Source organism: Muntiacus reevesi, unplaced genomic scaffold (assembly GCF_963930625.1).
Source record: "Muntiacus reevesi unplaced genomic scaffold, mMunRee1.1 SCAFFOLD_116, whole genome shotgun sequence".
In the NCBI taxonomy this organism is placed as follows: domain Eukaryota; kingdom Metazoa; phylum Chordata; class Mammalia; order Artiodactyla; family Cervidae; genus Muntiacus; species Muntiacus reevesi.
Genome location: NW_027077980.1, coordinates 120198 through 143353, shown reverse-complemented (window position 1 = coordinate 143353; position 23156 = coordinate 120198). Strand labels below are relative to the sequence as shown.

Sequence of the window (23156 nt, the reverse complement as noted above, 5' to 3'; positions counted from 1 at the left end):
TTGCACCAATCCAGGAATCTTCATTCTCTGTGGGACCTATGCATATTCATGCCTCCCCTTAGACCCCCCTGGACCCTGCATCTTGGTCTTCCTGACCCCAGGCCTAACATTCCTCGAAGAGGGAGAGCTAGAACAAAGAGTTTACCCCCCAAGGGGAACTTTCCCACAGAAAAAGATGAGCTGTCATCGCCCCCCCCCCCCCCCCCCCCCGCCTCCTGGTTGGGACTGGCATAGATAGCAGCAGCCCTAAGGCACCGGGATGGGAGGCATCTCGACCTCTGCCCATTTCTATTACAAGCTGTCCCAAGAACTTAATGAAGACATGGAGCAGGTAGTAGAGTCCTTCGTTTCAATCCCAAAACAAATTAACTCATTGGCTTCTGTGGCCCTACAAAATAGGCGAGCCCTGGACCTTCTCACTGCAGAAAAGGGAGGGACCTGCCTTTTCCTAGGAGAGGACTGCTGCTATTTTGCTAATGAAACGGGGATAGTCCAGGGTCGAGTCAGAGAACTTAGAGACAGAATTGAATGCCGCAGAAAGAGTTAGAAAACCTTTACATTCCCCAAAACCTGTTCCCACAGATCCTCCCTTGGCTGCTCCCTTTCTGGGGCCATTAGTATTTATCATTCTATTCCTCTTATCTGGACCCTGTCTCTTTAATCTCTTTCAAAGGTTTCTCCAAGAACGGATTCGGGCCATCTCTTGAGATCAGGTCAAGACTGTTTTCTTCTTCTCGAGAGCCTCACCTCAAGCTCAGAAAAAAGGAGACTGTGGGCCCTAGGACGATCCTCCATTCCAGACCCAAAACCGTCGCACCATCCGGCAGGAAGTAGCCAGAGAGATAAGGCGCCCTTCTCCCCCCCGCCCCCTTTTTTTTATGATTTCAGGGTCTGGAATGAAGGAGTCTTTTGGGCCTAGAAAAGAGAGCAACAGTCTCAAAGGCCCCTTGCTGAATCATCTAACTTTGGAGAAAACAAAGCATAATTTTAGTTCCATCCTGATGCTCCAGGCCAGTTGCATCTATCTGGGACTTATCACCCCCTGTCCGGAAACCTACCACCCCCTACACCCGCCCAGAAGACTTATCACCCTCTGCCCAACTATAGAGTGTCATCTCAACAAAAGAATACTTAAAATATCCCGCCTGATTGACGTTTCCCTTATTGCTTCCACAAACCTCCCTATAAGTATGAAGCCTCCCTGATCCCTCTCGGTGCTCAGCCTTGTCGTTAGGCCGACTGTCGCCCCTCCTTGCCTGAACAAAGGCAACCTACTTCTGTTGAGGTCGGCTCTCCTTTTCTGCCTGGCCGGAACTATGCCTTACAGATGTCACTGAGGGTGGTGCTTTCTGGAGATCTTTAGCGCAGCCATGGCCTGTATTGGAACGTCTTCCTCTTGGAGCTTTTGTTGTTTCCATTTTGAATGTCGGGGGCCCCCTTGGGTCGAATTTTCCGAGGAAAAAGTTTGTTGGATCCACCTGGGGAAATACAAGCATATCCTTTTCCCTGTAAGATTAGTTTCCCAGATTTCCATTGTTTCATTAACCCGTCTTGGTACCAAATGGGCAGGGGAAGAGACGTGTCCTTCAGTTCCTCGAAATGCCTTTCTGCCCTGGTTAAAATATTTCCCTGTGGCAGGTTTAAAAACTTTAAAACGAATAAAGCTGTATTAACAATAGTGATGGGTTGAGAAAATATCTTATGTTGGAATCTAGTAAAGTCTGCTCTGGATAAGGAAGACAGCAGTGTTCCTGTGTATTCCCCTTTCTTTAAGTTCTTTTTATTTGTAACTTTAGTGTGTGAGGTGCTCGTTCGACTATGTCTCGTGTCTGTGGATTATAAGGAACACTTATAATATGTTTAATAGAAAAAGATTGTAAAAATTGTTTAAAGTATCTAGAAATATAGGCAGGGCCAGTGTCTGTTTTAATAGAACTAGGAGTTTATGGTGGAGGTTTCTGTATCTAGTAAAACAAAAACTGAATATTTAGCACCAGAGACTCTATTAATCGGGTAAGGATATAAGCAAATAACTTGAACAAGAGCATATAATTTATTTTGTTGAGCAGAATGAAATTTAGTGTAAAAGACTTTGTATTTTTTAAGAGGCCAGAAAGAGAGAAGCTTTGGCATTTTTAGTCCCATAAGAATCACCTGGGCCACTTACTGGATTTCATTTTGTTATCTAGTGCCTAGCACAGTTTCTAGGACAGAGTTGGAAATTAATAAATGTGTACATTCCTGGTATTATAGTCTAAAACTTGCAACACTAATAGTTGCAAACTTAAATGACCCTAATGGTTGTAGAATTTTCTTGCATCTACAAAAGACAGTCCTAGCTGACTGGGCTTAGGAATTTTTCTTCATCTACTTGGGACTTCTTTCCTCCTATCCCTCACTGTCAGATCCCTTGTGCTACCTGACTGCATCTATCCACAGTCTACACACCTAGTTTCTTCTTTGGCTCCAACGCAAAGTCAGAGGCTAGGAGTGAGAAGGTAATCCCCTGTGGCTACATCCCCACAGTAACACCCCCATAGGCCCCATCCTGCTCCTCACCTGAAAGCCCCTGCCATAGCTCCTGGGATGAAATGCCCCGGGTAGCCTTCCTACCTGAAGAAGGAAGAGGAACAAATACTGAGTCTAGATTTCACTTGGAAATTCAGATGATTAATGTGGGTCAGTCCTAGTCTACAGTTCATTGGAACACAGGGACATTTAGAGAAAACATTTGTGGGAGCTTAAAACTGGATTAGTTTTCCTGTTTGTTCATTATTTTTCTCATTATTATGAGTGTTAAAAAAAACCAAAAAAACCACCCAAACTTGAAATTTCACCAATGCTGGATTGTATTGAGGAGGGGAGAACTCACAAGTGCATACTCAATTTCACAGGAACCTGGGGAGCAAGGGAAGAGAATCAAGTGGGCTAGGGCCTGTGGGGAGAAACGTGCAGCTGGGGGCCGGCGGAGACCAAGTACACACAGCCTCCCAAAATGACGGTCTCAAGGGGACAGCTCTCATTCTCAGCCGTTCAGGTTCTCTGCGTCTTAAGAAACTCACAACTTTGTCACTTTTAAGATAAATGATGAATGAAAATGGTAAGGGTGGCAGAGATGCAAAGCGGGGCCTGGAATGAAAGGTAACATAAAGAGCACAGAAAGCAAGGGCACAGCTACACCAAGATGGAGACTCAGTGCGTGCTTCTTGCTTGTGGCACGACTACAGCTATCCAGGTTCACATGAGATGGCTCAGCATGATGCAACTTACAAATACCACATGTGCAAAATGAACCTAGAAACCAAAGAGAAACCATCACATGAAAAATGGGGGCCACAGAGGCAGGTTCTGTAAGGTTCAGAGTATGTGAGAATACATACTGAGAGTAATCCTTCCAAAATTAATGGAATGCTTTCTAACATAAATTAGAGAATAATGCTTTTTCCATTATTGACGAGTTTCAGAGATACCAAACACACTGCTTATCATGAAAATCCAGTAAAGTACGGATGACCATGAAGATAAATGAGAATCTTAATAATAATTCCTTCCTGTGTCCATCAGAAGTGACTGAGTTCAAAAATAATTACAAAGCTCCACATCATCACATCTCAAAACGATTCAAATTACCCTCCCACCAACTGTCACCCAGAGTCTACCTTGACAATATTGGCAGGAGTGGCCCATTTATTTAATTATTTTCACCCATCTCTGGCTAAGATTTTAAAAACCCAAGTTAGGCTATAAAAGGGTAGCAGTTTCTGTCACTTAGGACATTGTCTTCTCTTGAAACCAGTCACTTGCTACAAGGAAGAAACAGATGGTAATAGAAGTTAGTGACCTTATATCCTAATTCAACAATGACAAAAAATCTTCAGGATTCTTCTATGGCATTAAGAAACATTTTTATCTTACCGAGTTCATTCATTGCATGTCTATGCTCTTCATCAAATGAAAGTTTCATTAGAACACACACAGCAGGACAGATCTGATGTTCAACAGGAGCTGGCACTGAAAAATAAAGTTGACATAAACCATAATGCTTTCTTTTCTCAAAGTAGTGATGTTTATTATACCTAAAAAATACTGAGTTTGCAGATATACTTCTCATGCATGGTAGCTTAGTGAATCAACAAGTATTTGCTGAAGAGATGAATAACTACTATACACATGGAAAGGAAAATACAGGTAAAGGGCTTTCCTTGGTTCTGTAAAAATGTTTACCCCTCACCAGCCTTTCACCAAGTCTGCTGGACTAACTCCCATGTAGGTTTATGCTATAATTCAACTAATAACTTAAAAATTATACTGGTTATTTGAAATAATAAAAACATTTTGGTATAAAACTATTTATTTATAATTTATATTTTCAAAGCTGAAAGGCACATGGCTGTATAGAAATGTATAGAGAAACCTAGTGCAACTCTAGTAGAGAAAGTTTATTATATAGACACCAGATAGTAAATAAAAATTTAAAGGAAAAGTGTCTAAGAAAATGTACTTACACATTTAGTGCTATACATAAAGTTTCAAAACTGTTACTTGAAATAAAAATTGAAACACCAAGTCTATTTTTCAGAAGTAATAGTATTTATTCTATTTAACTTGTCTGAGAACAGGTATTAAGAGCACACAATACAAGTCATTACATAATTGTGGACAGCCAAAGAAAACAATCCAGAAAGATAATGTTCTCCCAGTAAAGCAACTTATTAATTCTCCCTAGCCCTAGGACAAACAGAAAGGACATTTCTGCTATATTCTTACTGTTGAAAATTTTTTAATTTTAAATAAATTCACCTTTATACCTAACCCTAAGAGAAATCTACTAAATCTTTATAGATCAAGTTCTCATCATCAGTCTTTCTCCTGCTCCCCCAATCAAGATACTGACTCGATAGTCCTTTGCTGTGTGTATGTCTATGTGTGGGTTCTTACCAGGTGAAAGGAGGTCTTCCCTTATATACTTACTGCTTTTGGTTCTTCCTATAGGAATGAAGTAACTTATCTCCTCAAGGGTCCCAACTCCCATGATCCCTGCTCCTGGGGGAGAGGGTTTCTCCCTGAGAAAAGAGCTGGGTGGCTGATCACCCCAGCAGCTGGGGCCCCAAGGCCTGAAGACAGGCAGTGAAGTGGGAAGGACACTGGGCTGAGGGTCAGGGGGTCTGGCCTCTGGCCCTGGATCCCCCACCCACTACCTGTGAAGCCACAGGCAAGTCTTTTGGCCTCTCTGAACCTCAGTCTCTTCATCTGTAAAATGAAGATGATAATATCTTCTCTTCCTACTTCACAAGGCTGTTCTAAGGATCAAATAACAGATATAACACAGCTCTGCATCCACTGAGTAAAGCGATATGCAAATATAAGAGAATGGCTTGGTCACTCACAGCTGAAGGAACTTACGTAAAGTCACTTTCCTGAGCTTAATCTCAAGAGAAGGAGAACATAATCGCTCAAGTTCTTTCTAGATCAACTATGCTATGACTGTTTAAGTCTACTTTGATTTTCTGTTATTTTCTGGTTGTACTGTAGTGCACACAACATTTCCCTTTGCTAACTTTTTTTCCTAGGGAAATAGAGAAATTAAGCTTTAAACTATGTGAGCGGTGCAGGTGGCTAATATGAATTTCCCACTCTGATTCATAAAGACACCGTCCTAATTAAAAAACTTTTCATTTCAAAAACTTTTACATTTGCTTTGTCACATGCACCATATGGAACATACTTGGATTTTTGTCCTGGTCCATGCCTTGTTCATGGGCTTCTTGCCACTCCCAACAGGTTTCACAGTAAGCTCGTATCTGTTCCAAAAGATGAAGGACTCGGATTTCACGCCTGCCTCTCTTGTCATCAGGCTGTGAGTGAATGATGTTGTGGAGTGCTGCACTGGCCCTGGCCAGAGCCTCTTTACCGCCCCAGGAATTGCTCAACAACACAGAGTCTTTGTCATTGCCATGTAAAAGCTGGATGAGGAGAGGAAGACATCCAGACTGTCGCATGGATATACAGCTGTCTTGGGAGCTAGACATAGCTAGCAAAGTTCACGACATATCATCCTTATCATGAGTACCAAGCATTGACAACAATGAATACACCATTTCCACCTGTGGGCCAAATGAGTTTAGAAACAAAATTATGACTTTAATAGCCAGAAGCCAACACCAATGAAGTGATGAATGGGATATTAGCTGTAACTCAAACAAAAACAGAAACAAAAACAAAAATCTCTTTCCAGGATGAAGTAATGAGCGTTATTTCAAAATCCATATTGCTATAATCATTATCACCATCTTCTTTATGAGTAAATATTAGTAGTGGTAGTATATAGTCATAAGGAGACAGTAGGTTCTTGCATACCTAAACTGCTATTATCTGGATCAGTGGGTGAAAATCTGTTATCATAATGAAAGACAGTCAACTGATTTTTCTCTTTCTCACATCTCCCCCACCCACCACACACACACACACCTACCAACACATACAGAGCAAGAAATGTGGTTTATCTAAAATTCTTTACACAATTAAAAATTTTACTTTTTAAAATCTACAACCATAATCAGTAAAGAGAAAATGTTTTTTAGCAATTACTATTTACTAAATAAGTACTGGTTCTAAGCAATTGCTAACCGTCACCAGATTATAATATTGTTAAAATTATGATATCTCCCTTATACATGTAAAAGTATTTTGTCATAAAGGGATCATATAGGGATGATCCCTGATCATATAGAGATACAAAGTCAATATTCTTATTTAATTTTTTTTTAAGCAGCTGGTAAGCATCATTACTCCCTTCCTGTAAATTCCAAGAATTTACTCAGAAGCAGATCAGAAACAGGAAATAGCACCCAGTCATCCTGTCCTGTGATCAACCGCATTTTTTAAAAGCAAGAGCTACTGTGTGAAAGTTGAGGCTATTATAGAAATGCATCATATCTATAAATTAGTGGTTCCAAACCAGGGGCAACTTTAGCCACCTTGAGACTCTTCTGGTAATGTCCTACTATTTGCAAGTGAGCTGTGTGACACAAGCAAGTTACCAGAGTTCTCTGAGGTCCAGCTGTCTCAGCTGCCAAACAGAGTAATTTACCTAATAGGGTTTTCTTTGTGAAGATTAACTAAAGTCACACATGTATACAGGACAGTAGCTGGCATTCAAAAATGTAGTAAGGTCTTAATATTATCATGCAAAAATCACTCCAAAAGGAAATGGTATTCAAGCTGCCAGTTTTCAAGCAATAGTACTCTTATATATTAAAGGTTTTCTTTACAGTAAAAACTACTCATGTTGGACAGACTGGGGTGGAATTCTAATTTAATTACCATCTTTTTGGCTTTAGTATTCTCACTTAAAAGAGGGGCAAGAATAATACATTCAAAGGGTTTTGGAAAAGATCAGAGATAGTTTACGTACAAGTCTTAGCAGTTACTGGCATATTAGTGATCCCAGGTAGTAACTATTGTGAGTTACTAAAAGGATTAAGTTTTATATTAATAATATCACTGCTACTCTAAAATTCATTTCTTATATCGACATTAGTTATGTAATGCTTTTCCTCAGAGCCATTATATTACTAAAGTAAAGAAAGAGTATGTAGAATATGCTATGAAAACAAGGAAGTATTTAGATGTAATGGAAAATATACTGTTTAAAAAATAGTCCCCGTGCTCCAAATGTAGTGCTTCAAAGGAGGCAGACACAGACTGCATGGGCAGGCGCGAGGGCCCTGGGTCAGAAAACGCTCTGTAAAGAAGGAAAGCCCAAGAAGAGCTCTGCAGGCTGGCGAGGACCCTGAGGGTCACTGTGCAGCAGGGTGGGAAGTGGAGGGCTGCACCACTGCAGCCAGGGCAGCCAGGCAGAAAGTCACGGGGAGGGGAGAGCTCAGGGGGGCGAGCCAGCTGTGGGCTGCACCTCAGGATGCTTGCAGAGACCTGGCTGTCATTTCTTTAAGAGACTGCGATGATGGAAACAAAAGAATACTTAAGCCAAAATTAAAAGAAGCATGAAGAATGTTTTAGTAGAGCACTCAGAGTTCTAGCGACAAGACTCTATAATCCGTTACCTTGGTTCCCAGATGACTGGTCAGCCTTCAAGGAGCTTAATGTGTGCTACTAGAGCTCAAAACACTGGCTGTTTCATGATCTATTCGTGTACTTGACCCCTAGAAATTAAGCAAATTATAGACAGTATAATTTAGATTATAGATAAATATAGCTAGCTTCATGCTAAGATACTCCAAATGAACTGTCTTTAGGGTAAATAGCTAAATATACCATTAAAGTGTGAACATTTATAACTGCTCAAAATGAGTATTTTTATCTATAAACTTGAGTAGAATTTTAGAAAGACTGAAGGAGGAAAAAAAAAAAAACTGTTGTAAAAGACAAAGTACAATGTAGAAGAAACCAAACACTGAAGACATTCTAAGAGTAATATTCTTTCCCAAATCAAAAGGCATGAAACCATATTCAGCTAAATATACACTGGCTGGAAGAAAGCCCCATTGAGTGATGAAATGCTTCCCAAGGCCCACTAGACTTCACACTCCAGGATGTCTGGCTCTAGGTGAGTGACCACACCATCGTGGTCATCTGGGTCATGAAGGTCTTTTTTGTGCACTTCTTCTGTGTATTCTTGCCACCTCTTCTTAGCATCTTCTGCTTGTTATGTCCATACCATTTCTGTCCTTTCTTGGTGCAATGCTAGTCTGTAGGAATGTAAGTGAGTAAGACACCCCCACCCTCGCTGCATATGGAGCCTGGACAGGTTGCTCAACATGTAAACACACAGTGCCGTGACGAGCGCAGGTGTGCAGACAGGAGTGGCGGGCACTCAGCTCGGGATTGTAGAGTAAAGGGCTGTCTGACTGTGAACGACAGAGAGGTGTCTCCTTAAAAAAGAGGAGGGTCAGCCACACAGCAGCTCAGATGAGGCAGAGGCCCTAAGCACAGGTCACAAAGAATGTGTACGTGTGTGTGTGCCTGTGAGAGAGAGAGAGAGAGAGAGAGAGAGAGAGAGACACAGAGAAACTGACTCACTTGGAGATTAAGAGCTTCTTCTGATTGCAATAAGGAGGATGGAGTTGAGGGACCAAGACTCAAGATAAAGAGAGCAGGTGGGAGACTTTTAAGGAAATTTTGGCAAAGGGCTGCTTTTGATCTACAGGAGGAAATGAATGACTCCTTATGCTGAAGCAAGCATACTGTCTTTAAGGATATCTAAATACTTTGACTGTTTCTGGTAGTGAGGATGTAACACAACCCGTAAGGAGCCTTGTCTTCTAGAATTCACCACCTTGTGAACTACTCCTGTGGTTAAGTGTAGGCCAGATTTTGTGTAAGGCTTTTAGCGAACAGACTGCTATAGATATGATGAGAAGTCACTTTCAAGATAAGTTTACAAAAACTGTGGCTTCCATCCTGGACACCCTCTCTTGTTCTTCTCTGAGGGATTGCCAGATACTACACTATGAACTGCTCTTTGCAGAGGCCTTGGTGGCAAGAAATGATACCACTGGCCGACAGCCTGGACATCTCAGGCCTGCTAACAGTCATATGGTGAGTTTAGAAGCAGATCCTCCCATCATCAAATCTTGAAATGACTGTGGCCCCAGCCAACATGGCGACTGCAGCCTATGAGAGACCCTGAACCAGAGGCACTCAGCTAAGCTGCACCAGGATTCCTGACCTACAAAGACAATAAATGGTTGCTGATTTAAGCTGCTAAATTTGTCAGGCAGCAATAGATAACTAACATATTGTTTGAAACAGAAGAGAAACAAGAGGTTACATTACAAAGCAAGGAAAAACCCATGTCTACGATGAAACATGCTCTGACATTCATTTCAGTGTAGACATCAATCACCTTTAAGCTTCAGACTTAGTATCTTTCTATATAGATTCTTGATTTTGGGACACTCTCCACTCTGCTCTCCCAAACTCTCTAGCTAGAAACCTAGATGGATTTATTATAAGGAGATTCCAAGAGAACATTCCCATACCCATACTACCTATAAGCCAGAACTTGAGTCTTGAGAATCTTTCCTGGGCCTTTTTATTATGATTAAGTCTGCACCAACATCCTTCAGAGGGACCAGAGAAGCAGTAACCTGTAAGAAATGGTTATCGTTGTTCGGTCGCTAAGCCAAGTCTGACTCTCTGTGACCCCATGGACTGCAGCATGCCAAGCTGTCCTTCACTATCTCCTGGAGTTTACTCAAACTCATGTCCTTTGAGTTGGTGATGCCATCCAACAATCTCATCCTCCTTTGCCCCCTTCTCCTCTTGCGCTCAATCTTTCCCAGCATCAGGGTCTTTTTCAATGACTTGCCTCTTTGCATCAGGTGGCCAAAGTATTGGAGCTTCCGGATCAGTTCTTCCAATGAATATTCAGGGTTGATTTCATTTACTATTGACTGGTTTGATCTCCCTGTAGTCCATGGGACTCTCAAGAGTCCTCTCCAACACCACAGTTCAAAAGCATCAATTCTTCACTGCTCAGCCTTCTTTACAGTCCAAATCTCTCATCCGTATATGACTACTAGAAAAACCATAGCTTTGACTATATGAACCTTTGTCAGCAAAGTGACGCCTCTGCTTTTTAATATGCTGTCTAGGTTGGTCATAGCTTTTCACCCAAGGAGCAAGTGTCTTTTAATTTCATGGCTGCAGTCACCATTCGCAGTGATTCTGGAACCCAAGAAAATAACATCTGCCACTGTTCCCACTTTTCCCATCGACTTGCCATGAAATGATAAGACAGGATGCCATGATCTTCATTCTTTGAATGTTGAATTTTTTTTTTTTTTTAATATTATTTTATTAGTTGGAGGCCAATCACTTTACAACATTTCAGTGGGTTTTGTCATACATTGACATGAATCAGCCATATAGTTACATGTATTCCCCATCCCGATCCCCCCTCCCACCTCCCTCCCCACCCGACTCCTCAGGGTCCTCCCAGTGCACCAGGCCCGAGCACCTGACTCATGTATCCCACCTGGGCTGGTGGTCCGTTTCACCATAGATAATATACATGCTGTTCTTTCAAAAAATTTTAAGCCAGCCTTTTCACTCTCCTCTTTCACCCTCATCAAGCGGTTCTTTAGTTCCTCTTCACTTTCAGCCATTAGAGTGGTATCATCTGCATATCTGAGGTTGCTGATATTCCTTCCAACAATCCTGATTCCAGCTTGTGAGTCTCCTAGCCTGGCATTTCTCATGATGTACTCTGCATATAAGTTAAATAAGCAGGGTGACAATATACAGCCTTGATGTTCTCCTTTCTAGATTTTTAACCAGTCTGTTGTTTCATGTCTGGTTCTAACTGTTGCTTCTGACCTGCATCTCCTTTTCAACACACATTAGAATCAAGCACTTCTCTATCTTCTGGTCCTCCTTTATCCACCTTTCAATATCCACTGCCATCAGAGGCACTCAAATGTGTGCCGAGGGGCCCAAGAAGGACTATGCCTGGCAGTTCAATCAGTACAGCTGGGACACAGTCAATTTCAACTACACTTGCTGGGTACAAATCCCTCTTCTATTATCTACTTGCTCACTTTAGGAAGGGACTCAAAAAACAGTATTTTTCTGAGAAAACAAAACAAAACAAAGTGACTCTAAGAAGTTCACCATAAAGGTAGCAACAGTCTCCAACTCTCTGTGAAACTGTGTAAGAGGGAGAAGAAGCAAAAGAAGCAAGCACCCTCCTCACCTTGCCTTTTTTCATACAGATGGTACACGGAAGTGGCCCAACAGTAGATGAGAAGTTTCTCTTTATTAAAGTACTACAGCTAATTCTACAACCCTTAGTGAATTAATAAAGGTAGACATTAAGTATAAATGCTGTGAATATCACAAAAAGATGTTATGTGCTTTCTGGTGGAAGACCACTATGCTACCTATGAAAGTCTCAGGCATAGAATGAGGGCCTGAGACCAAATCTGATCACATTGCTAGACCCAACACCAATTTACAGGGAATACAGAAGACAGAGAGAAAGATCAAACTTCACCATGCAGATGTTCCTAGCAAAATTCAGACTATGGAAAACTTGAGAAGACAAATAACTTTGGTTATTCAATAAATATACAGCAAAAATCTAAGAGACAAAGAAGAAATCTATAGATTAAAAGAAACTTCAAAGACACACTAACCAATCTCTGTGCATGAACTTTATCTGGCCCTTGTGTCAAATAAATTTAAAAATTATGACATTTACGAAGCAACTGCAAATTTGAAATCTGATGCTACCGAGGAACTACTGTTAGTTTCTTTGGGAGTGTAATAATGGCATAATAGTTATGTATTCTAGGTGTCCTCTGGCTGCAGGACTGCTTTAGCAATTCTGGGCCTTTTGTAGTTCCATAGAAATTTTAGTATTATTTGTTCTAGTTCTGTGAAAAATGTCATAGGCATCTTGACAGGAATTGCATTAAATCTGCAGAGTGCTTTGGGACTTCGGACAATACTACCAAGCTACAGTAATCAAAACAGCATGGCATTTGTACAGAAACATGACAGATAGACACACAGACCAAAAGAACAGGATAGAGAACCCAGAAGTAAACCCACATACCTACAGTCAGTTAATCCTTGACAAAGGAGATAAGAACACACAACGGAGAAGAGACGGTCTTTTCAGCCAGTGACACTAGGAAAGCTGGACAGCTACATGTAAATCAGTGAAGTCAGCACACACCCTCACACCATAAACAAACAAGCCCCCAAAATCCCTCAAATTGTTTTAAAGACATAAGTATAAGACATGATACCATAAAACTTCTGGAAGAAAACATAGGCAAAATAGTCTCATAGTCTCAAATTATAGCAATATTTTCTTAGATCAGTCTCCCAAGGGAAAACAAATAAAAGCAAAAATAAATAAACGGGACCTAGTCAAACTTAAAAGATTTTTTTCCAGTAAAGAAAACTATCAACAAAACAGAAACACAGCCTACAGACTGGGAGAAAATATTTGATTGACAGTCAATATCCAAAATGTACAAACAGCTCATACAACTCAGTATCAAAAAAATAAAAATAAAAAATAAAAGCAACAAAAATCAAAGGATGGACAGAAGACCTAAACAGACATTCCTTCAAAAGGCATACAGATAGCCAACAAATCATGAAAAGATGCTCAACATCACTGATTACTGAGAAATTCAAATTAAAAATGGCCACCATCAAAGCAAAAAGTCTGGAGAGCATGTGGAGAAAAGGAAATCCTTCTACACTGTTCGTGGGAATATAAATTGGTACAGCCACAATGAAAACCGGTATGGAGGTTTCTTAAAAAACTAAAAATAGAGTTACCACATGATCCAGCAATCTCACTCCTGGGCATAAATCCAAAAAGGATGAAAACTCTAATCTGAAAAGATAAATGCACCCAAATGTTCACAGCAACACTATTTATATTAACCAAGACATGGAAAGAACCCAAGTACCCATCAACAGATGATGGTTTTAAGAAGATACAATGGTTTAAGAAGTCACAAAAAAGAATGAAATACTGCCACTTGCAGCACCATGGATGGAGCTAGAGAATGCCATACTAAGTGAGGGAGTCAGACAAAGACAGACATTATATGAGATCACTTATATGTACAGTCTAAAAAATAATACAACTATATCTACACACAAAACAGAAATAGACTCACAGACACAGAAAACAAACTTACGGTTACCACAGATGACAGAGAAGGACAAATTAAAGGTATGGGATCAACAGATATAAATAATCCAAAAAATATGTATATGTTACTGAATCACTTTGCTGTAGAGCTAAAACTAACACAATAATGTAAATCAACTGTATTTTCAATTTAAAAGAAAGTATTCTTAGACACAGAAAACAAACTTATAGTTATTAAAGGGGAAATGGGAGGAGGGATAAATTAGGAGTATGGGATTAACAGATACATACACTTTGATATATATAAAATAAACAAGGATTTACTTTATAGTATGTGCATGTGTGCATGCTAAGTCGCTTCAGTCACATCCAACTCTTTGTGACCCTATGGACCATAGCCCGCCAGGCTCCTCTGTCCGTGGGATTCTCTAAGCAACAACACTGAAGTGGGTTGCCATGCCCTCGAGATCTACCCAACCCAGGGATCAAACCCGCAGCTCTTTTGTCTCCTGCACTGGCAGGCAAGTTCTTTACCACTAGCACCACCTGGGAAGCCCTAGGGAATTTTATTCAATATCTTGTAATAACCTAAAATGGAAAAGAATTGGAAAAATACAATATAACTGAATCACTTTGCTGTATACCTGAAACTAACAATGTTAGGAATCAACTACATTTCAATTAAAAAAATGTTATATTCTGCAAATACACAGTGAAGTATTTAATATTTAAGCAAAAAATGATGATGTCTGGGATCTTTTCCAAAAATAAAATCAGAGGACAAAGTATATAGGGTACCTGCAGATTACTCTATTACTCTGTTTGCCTCTGTATATATTTGAAATTTTCCATAATAACAGGCTTAAAAACATATTATTGGCAGTGGAAAAGGTTCTCCTACCATTTCATCTCTTTCCCAGTCTTGTTTGAACTTCATCACTACTTACCGGTTGTCTCACTAGAGATCTGGTTCTAAACATTAAATGGAAAAGCTGAGATCGATTCATAAATGAATTACACATAAAGTTATATACTAAGCAAGTAGGGATCTAGCCCATATAATTTATTTCTAGCTTTCTCTTTTCATTTAACATTCAAGGGAGATTAATCACAGATCAAAAATCCCTCTTTCTAGAAGGGATGTTAGTTATCCCTTCCAACCTACATATATTCATTGCTATTATCTACTATTTATTTATCAGGGACTGTGGGGATATAAAAATGAATAAAACTGGAAAGAATCTTTGTCTTTCTGGAGCTTACAATTTAGTAGGGAGAACAGAAATAACCACATAAATAAATATAAAACTGCAAATGTGGTCTTCAAGGTGAGAAGAACAAGCGAGGACAGCCTGTAATGGGATGTGAACAGTTCAAGCCTCTTGAGAGAAATCACGCTAAAGTTCAGACACACACAAACTGCTGTTAACTGAGTGAAGTGGGATGAGAAGGCACAAGAGGGAACGGGCAGATGGTGTGCAGGCTGCAGCAGAGGAAGCCGTCAAGGGGAAGTCCTGAAGGGCCAGCGTGGCAGGCGTGCTGAGAGCAAAGGGTGACAGACCGCTGGCAAGTTTAGGCAGGAGCCAGGTTATACAGGTCGTAGTAAGGCTTGTCTTTTTCTGAGAATCAATGGATGCCAACAAAGGATTTTACCAAGAGGGTGATTTACTCGTGAAAGATCATTCTGGCAGAGTGGCTGTGGGCAGGAAACCAGGTGAGGTACAATGAACTTCCTTCCCCAAGGGCACTAGGGCAGGAGCTTGATGGATCATATTACTGTGATTCTGAGAAAGTCAAAGAGATTATTTTCAGTTTTGTTAGTGTCAACTGTTTTGTCTCTGGAGCAAATAACAAAAGAAATGAACAAACCCCAAGAGTCTGACAGGTAAAGGGATTTTGGCATAACTGGATCACAGTCTCACAGACACACCTCTTATCTACATTAAGATCTGGACGTAGCTGTAGCGTCATTAATGTGATTTTGGTTTTTGTCTTGTAAGTTTGTTATGATTTTATCGCACACTAAAGTCTTACATTTTTAAATGAAGCCTATGGTTCTTTTATGGTTTCCTACTCACTTCATGATTATAAAAACTCTATGCTCATTTCCTTAACTTTTAATATTTCTAACAGTTTTCACTTGGGGGACTTCCCTGGTGATTCAGTGATTAAGAATCTGCATTCTAATGCAGGGGATGCGAGTTTGACCCCTGGTCTGGGAACTAAGATCCCACATACTGCAAGGCAACTAAGTCCGAGGGCCACGACTTCTGGGCCTGCACGGCGTAACAGGAGATCCCGCATGCCGCAGGGAAGAAGATCTCACATGCCACGACTAAGACACAACATAGGTAAGTAAGTAAACTGTTTTTTAAAGTTTTCATCTTTGACATTAAATCTAATATATTCAGAGTTAAATTCTGATATAAGAAATGAGATAAGAATTCAATTAAAAAAATAAATATTGAGCTTATTGGCTAGGTGAGGCTTTAAAGGATATAATAATTGAAATATGACCCCAAAGTATTAATAGTGGGTCTTAATCCTAAAGCAAAAAAAAAAAGATTTTTGTCAAGAAGACAGAACTTCTTTCTACATATGTGTAGGAACACATGATAATCCCAGAGAACTCCCTAAGTAGTAGACAAAGAACCCAAATGTACTATTGGAATATAATTTTTTTTGCCCTAATTTACCATCTGTAGAGTATTATCCAGTACAATGTGGACCAGTAATATTAAAATGAAGTATATTTTTGTTTAAATGTGGTAAATTTAAATATTTAAATTAAGTATGAGACATTTTAAGCTTTAAATTTTAATGAACTAATAGAACAAATAAATAGTATCATTAAAAGTAATCTATAGGCACTAAAGGAATATTTTATATCAACAGTAAGAAAATTTCCTTAAAATCAACTTAGTTGAAACTGTATTTTAAAAAATCATTCATTTAAAACATAAAATATTGCTTGAAAAAATGTGGAGAATACAGAACACTCCAAAGAAAAATACTCATTAGGATACATTCCAATCAAACTCTAATAGAAAACTGATGGCAGCACAACAAGATAATGTTCTACATTTTAAAAAATTGTCTTCCATAATTTTCCTAAAGATGATAATAGTAAATATGACTAGGGTATTTATTTACTTTTATTTTAATGGGCATTAGAATTGTTTATTTAAATGCTAGGTTTCTATAATCCTGGAATACAACTGAAGATGAAAATATTAACTCTTTATGATTTTTTTAAAAAACACAAAAATATCTTAGAATGCCACAGAGAAAGAGCAAATCTATTCAATGCAAGCAGTAATAACTAGGTCAAATCACATATGACCAAAATGCAGCTTAGTATTTATTTTTCAAAGAAACTCTACTCACATTAATCATTTTAGGCTAAAACAGAGACACATACTTTAGAGCTATAAAATATACTTGGAAATTTGAAAGCTTCATAGTTAAATATAATAAAGAAAAATGACATAGCATTTTAGTACTGAATTCTTCTGGAGATATCCATTTAGGAAGGAAACAGGTCATGTGAGAATCATCTCACTCAGTATTTCTTTTAAAATATTTAAATAGTTAACTAGAAAAGAAATTAATAAAATAATCTATTTACCTGACTGCTACCCGCAGTTGCCATGTTGATTTCTGCCACTCCTTGACCATCATTCTGCCGTTCGGCTTCATGTGAGCCAGCTTCATGCTTGCTCTGAGATGACCTCTGTTAATATGGAGTTAACATCAATACATACAAAAACGGTGCATGCTTTCTCAGCCCACAGCTTTCCTTCTTTCTTGCTCTAAAGCTCTGAAGGCCTCAATGACACAGGTTCACAAAAGCACGGAGCTGCACTCCATAGCCTCCAGCGGGCTGTCAGCTGCCTGTCTCGGTCACAGCAAAGTGAAGTGTGTCCCTCGAACACTAGGGCTGCACAAGACAAAGGGTTTTCTGAGACCCACAGAAACACCATCCTCCACCAGCTGTGCTCACATCACTATCGGGGACATAACCCAACTAGAGCAAATAACTGTCTTTTCCGCAAGGTCACATGGTTCTGGTATTTAATAGAGCTGCAAATATAGCAGTTACTATAGCTTATAAATACCTTCTATGTAAGTATATTTATACTTACACACACATATATTTTTATATACATCTGCTAATAAAAGTAATATGAAACCAACAGATAAGCTCTTAGATTCTAATATGAATAAAACCAAAACCTTTTCTAATGTAACCACCATCTGTTAGGTAAAGTGAAAGGGCAAGATTATATCCAGTAAAAGCAGTAATTTCAAGACAGATTATATCTAGTACAAAGCAGTCACTTTGAAAACTATCACCACAGAATCAAAGAAAGAAAATAATCAAGTATCTTTTATAGAAACAATTACCAGTGTGCCTCCTCTAGGAACATTATAGGCAAAATTAAAAATTACACATTAAAAATTGTGACATAATAATGGAAAACTATGTTACAAAATGGCTTCCACTGGAATTTATTTAAACATAAAGCTTTCCTAGACCATTTAAAATGTGACTTTAAAATAATTTACATATACTATTTCCATCAATAAACAAGTGTAAGTTATACATAGGCAAAAGAGAAGTAGTCCCAATAATTCAGAAACAAGAAAAAACAGTACCTTGGGAAAGTGATACCATAAAATTCAACAAAATCATCTAAAGCAGAGAATACAAAGTCAGTGAAGAGAAAAAATGAATCAACGAGCACTAAATCTACAAAGATTTGACACTGACATCACTGAAGATGTCAATATAAAAGTAATTATTGAGTATGTGCTATGTCAGTTACTTGCAATAGGGCTGGAGAACACAGTACTGACAAACCCAGGCATCGTTCAACGCACTCTTCCAGATTTAGTCTAGTCAGGGATGCTATCAAATAATGAAAGAAACAACAGTAAAGTTAAACACTTCGACAAGCACTCTGAAAAAAGAGCACAAGTTGCTTATAAGGATATATAACAGAGGGACATCAGACATTGTGGGAGTCGGGGGAAGTGCTCTCTTAGGAAGTATTGTTTGGACTGAGATCTAAAATATAAACAGGAGTTCTAGGAAACGGGATATGGCAGAGGATGAAGGAAACAGAGACCACATGCAAAAATTTAGGGAAATAGAGACCATATGCAAAGGAGCTGTGATGGGAGAAACGTGGTTTGCTCTAGGATATCAAAGAATTACAGTGTGAAGAGTAGAACAGAGAGATGGTTAAAAAAAGGAACTTAATGATTTTGTTGAATTTTAGTGTGATTCTCAGATGGCACTCATGCCCCCACATAACCAATACTCTAAAGGAAAAAGGTGCATGTATTCTGATCGTTTAAACTCAAATTTTGAATGGTCTAAGAAGATGGGAAACACAAGAGATCAACTTGCAGACTAAATATTAAAGTAAGTGGGAGATGACAGTCCTTTACACCCAGGGAAGCACTGATGCTTGGAGACAGAGGTCAACCTGAAGGACTGCATGACAGACTGGATACAGTGAGTGGAAGAAGAGATCTGGGGTCACAAACTACTCTTCTGTTTCTTAGCTCACACAGCTGAATAATGGTGGTACCATTCATGGAGACAGATAATACTAAAGGAGAAGGAGGATTTGGAGGATGTGGGGGTCACAAGGAGGACTTAGGAGGAGACCATCATTAGTTGTGCTTTGGTTACGTTGGATTTAAAATGCCTTTAAGACAATTCACCCACTTTAAGTGTACAACTCAATGACATTGAATAAACTTACCAAGAATCACTATATTTCAGTTTTAGACCATTTTCATCATTCTAAAAAGATCCTTCATGCTCATTTATAGGTAATCCCCATTCCCACTCACAGCTCCAAGTAACTATGACTCTGCTCTGTAAACTCGTCTTTTCTGTACGTTTATTGTAAATGGAATATACGGACTTACATGTCTAGCTACTTTTACTCAGTATAATGTTTTTGAGGTTCACCTCAGTTATAGTGTGTGTCAACAATTTGTTCCTTTTAATTGCCGAGTAGTATTACATTGTAACGGTATACATTTTATTTATTGATTTACCAGTTGATACACTTTTGCATTTTTCTACTTTTGGGCTACTGTGAATAATACTTCCATGAATATTCAAATTAAAGTCTCTGTGTGGACATATGTGCTCATTTCTCTTAGATAGCTAGAAGTGGAATTGCTGGGTCATATGGTAACTATACCTTTAATACTTTAGATAACTGCCAAACTTTTCCAAGTGGCTGAACCATTTTACATTCCCATCAGCAACATATGACAGCTTCTATTTATCCACATCCGTACCAATGCTTATTGTTTTCCTCATGATTACAGCCATCCTAGTGAGTATAGAGTGATATAGCATTGTGGTTTTAACTTGACTTCCTTAACATCCAATGATGTCGAGCCTATTTTCATGTGCTTATTAGCCATTCCTATGAATTTTTCTGGTGAAATGTGTATTCAAATCTTTAGCCCATTTGTAAGTTGGGTTGTCTCTTTATTAATGAGTTATAAGAGTACTCTGCATGGGATTTTAAAAACTATTTCTCATTGGCTATTTTCTAGAGACTATTAAATCATGCCACAATTTTCCTTATAGCTCCCATCTTTTGGGGCCCCTCCCCCCCAAATGGTATACAGTTGTCAGTAAATAACCTATAGAATACAAAAGAAAGTGGTAGGACTGGTTGCCTCATGTACCCTCTTGGAACTTCTGAGATTTGAATCAAGTGCAATAGTTATATCATCTGAGTTATATCCTGCATCTAGATCTTAAACCAGAATTGTTAGCAGGTAGGGCAAAGATAGTGTTATAAGATGCTTCATGGTGGAGAAATTATTTGGCAGACATCTTTTCTTCTCAGTACTGTATGTGAACTAATTTATGAGTATCTGATCCCCAGTTTTCTCCATTTTCTAGCTTCTCCTTCTGATAGTAATAAAGAAACAGCAAACAGTAAAATTAAAAACCTTTCTTTCTTAAATAAGACATGATACCTTCTTTTAGTTTATATTCACTGAATAAATGTAACGACTTAAGGCTATGAAAAATATGGCCATTTTTATAACAAAAAGAAACAAGAATAGACTAGGTTATGGTGGTAGACAGTTGGTCCCAAATCCAATGATATAAATGAAATCTTGAACAGATAAAAAAACACAAACAAGCCCCCAACCTGCAATAAACTTATAATTGTACTGATAATGAGAACTATTATTAACAAATGACAATTTTTCTTAGGAATTTCTAGAGGCCAGAATGTTGGTAACGTTTGGAAATGTACTGACAGTGAGTATATTATACCAGGCAAATGATGACTAAAAGAAGCCCCGTGCAGCAATACTAACAGCAAAGAAGGCTATTTAACACACATGAAAGAGTCAATCAAGTAGAAAAAATAAGTGTAAATATTGATTTAGAAATTAAAAAAAAAAACAACCCTGTTGATGCAGCCAAACAGTAAAAATCATAATACAAGAAAGATGGTGAATAAAAGCTGACTATAACTAAAGAAGCTAGAAAAACAACAGCAAACACTCAAAGCAGAAAAAATATATATAAAAAGAAAATATAAATGCAGTGCTGCTCAATAAAAAACAAAAGTTGCCTCTCTAAAAACAGTTTTAAAAATAGAGTATAGTAATTTTGATCAAGGGGAAAAAAAAACAAAACACCACAGATAAACTACCCTGGAAACCCAAAGGGGCCATAATAACCAGAATGCCACATACAGCAATGCCAATGACATTGAAAAAGGAGTAAAGAGATAGTTTTGTTTTATTTTGGAAAGAAAAAAACAGTACTGAAGAGTTAATATTGCAAAAAGGACACAGTCTGTATATTACAAATATTTGGTTCATACTGACTTAAAACATCCAGATTAAACTACTTTTAGCAATATGACTATTACACTGAACTTGACTACTTAGCAAGTACATGTTTCTACATATTTCAAATTCAAATGTACTGAAGCCAAAGCTTCTAAGAGATTTAAAAAGCAAGGCATGCATGACCAGAGTCTTAAAAGACACTGTTTTCAAAATTATACTTTTTGACATTAGAATTAGTTGTCTTCTCTGTGTGTAAATGGGCTTGCACTAAGTTTCTGCCTCCAAACAGAACTGTTCATTATCCGGTCAGATTCTCAGGGCTGGCAGTAAGTGCTGTTGCTGTGGTTTACTTGCCAAGTCATGTCCGACTCTTTTGCAACCCCATGGACGGTAGTCCACCAGGTGTCTCTTTCTACTGGATTTACTAGGGAAGACTACTGGGGTGGGTTGCCATTTCGTTCTCCAGGGAATCTTCCCGACCCAGTGATAGAACCTGCGTCTCCTGGGCTGGCAGGCGGATTCTTTACCATCGAGCTACTTGGGAAGCATGCTGGTGATGAAAGGACACGTCAGATTTGTTTCGCATACAAAAGTTTTCTCTCACTCTAAAAGCTGTGCAGCTACTATAAAAACATTACAAAACTGGCCAAACTAAGAAAACAAGGAGGTATTAGCAGTGGTTACCTGCCTTTTCATATTATTTCTGAAAGACTGTTTGTGCATATTAAAAAATGGGATCAAAGTGTACATACTATTTTGTATCTCATAAACATTTTAAAATATCAACAAGCACTTCATCATGTTTTTAGTAATTATAGTTAGAAAAAAGCACTAGGTTGATATTTCATTCTTTGCATTCTCTTCTTTTTTCCTGTATGATCTGGAATGTGAGTCTCAATCTGGCTGCATATTAGAAACTTTGCATTGGTATATCCCCAAATACTGAGCCAATTTTTCCTAGCAACAATTCTGTATTGTTCAATGAGGACTTTTATTCAACACTTTTTGCTCTTATTGCAGAGAGACAGGTCATCCTGTAGTTGACTTAAGAAGAAATACTTTATTTTCTCTGAGCCTCCCACATGCTATTTTTCCTTATTCAGCAATAGTTCATTTAAGTTCCATGTAGGTTTTCTTTTTATTTACCCATAAACAAAGTGACAAGTGCCCAAATTCAGGGGCTATAAACAGATAGCTGAAGGGATGGTTTTTTATACCCCATCCTTCTGTGTAGTGATCAAAACCAAATTTCAGCTGAAGAGCTGACAAATATGGTTTTAACCCCCTTTTTAATCCTCATTTCCAGAAGTACCTAGTGTAACCAACTCTGGAAACTTTCAGGACTCCACAGTGTAAAATGAGTTGCTTTGTGACCTCCTACTGCTCACTCTGGGGTCAGCTCTCTACCATAATCTAGAAGAATTATTTGTTTATCTGCTTTGCAGTTCTCCAAATTTTATTGTCACCTTCCCTGGTATTTGTGCTTTTTCATTTTACCCTTTTACTGTCATTTTAATGAAGTTTGTAAAGTAAGCACAGATAAATGTATATGATCAACTTTTACTATGGATTACACAAGGAGATAGCTTATTTACAAACTGTTAGTAGCCAAATTATATGTAAACAGATAACTGAAGTAAGGTATCTATTTATGGCT

At 38.6% G+C, this 23156-nt stretch overlaps 1 protein-coding gene across 3 annotated transcripts in view; it reads right to left on the bottom strand.

Annotated features, from left to right (window-relative positions):
- Positions 1–882: 882 nt before the first annotated feature.
- LOC136155308 (adenomatous polyposis coli protein-like) overlaps positions 883–23156 on the bottom strand; it is a 34655-nt gene continuing 12381 nt past the window's right edge. The window contains exons 3-9 of one of the 3 annotated variants that reach the window (XM_065917126.1): positions 17271–17375; positions 15296–15426; positions 8064–8162; positions 5726–6104; positions 3916–4011; positions 2560–2613; positions 883–1478 (exon numbers count right to left, since the gene is read on the bottom strand). In XM_065917126.1, the coding sequence (XP_065773198.1) occupies positions 1360–1478; positions 2560–2613; positions 3916–4011; positions 5726–6029 (573 nt within the window). In that variant the 5' untranslated portion in view covers positions 6030–6104; positions 8064–8162; positions 15296–15426; positions 17271–17375 and the 3' untranslated portion in view covers positions 883–1359. Of the gene's footprint in view, positions 1479–2559; positions 2614–3915; positions 4012–5725; positions 6105–8063; positions 8163–15295; positions 15427–17270; positions 19114–23156 lie in introns of those variants that run through there. The other 2 variants (XM_065917124.1, XM_065917127.1) reach the window with 2 other exon arrangements.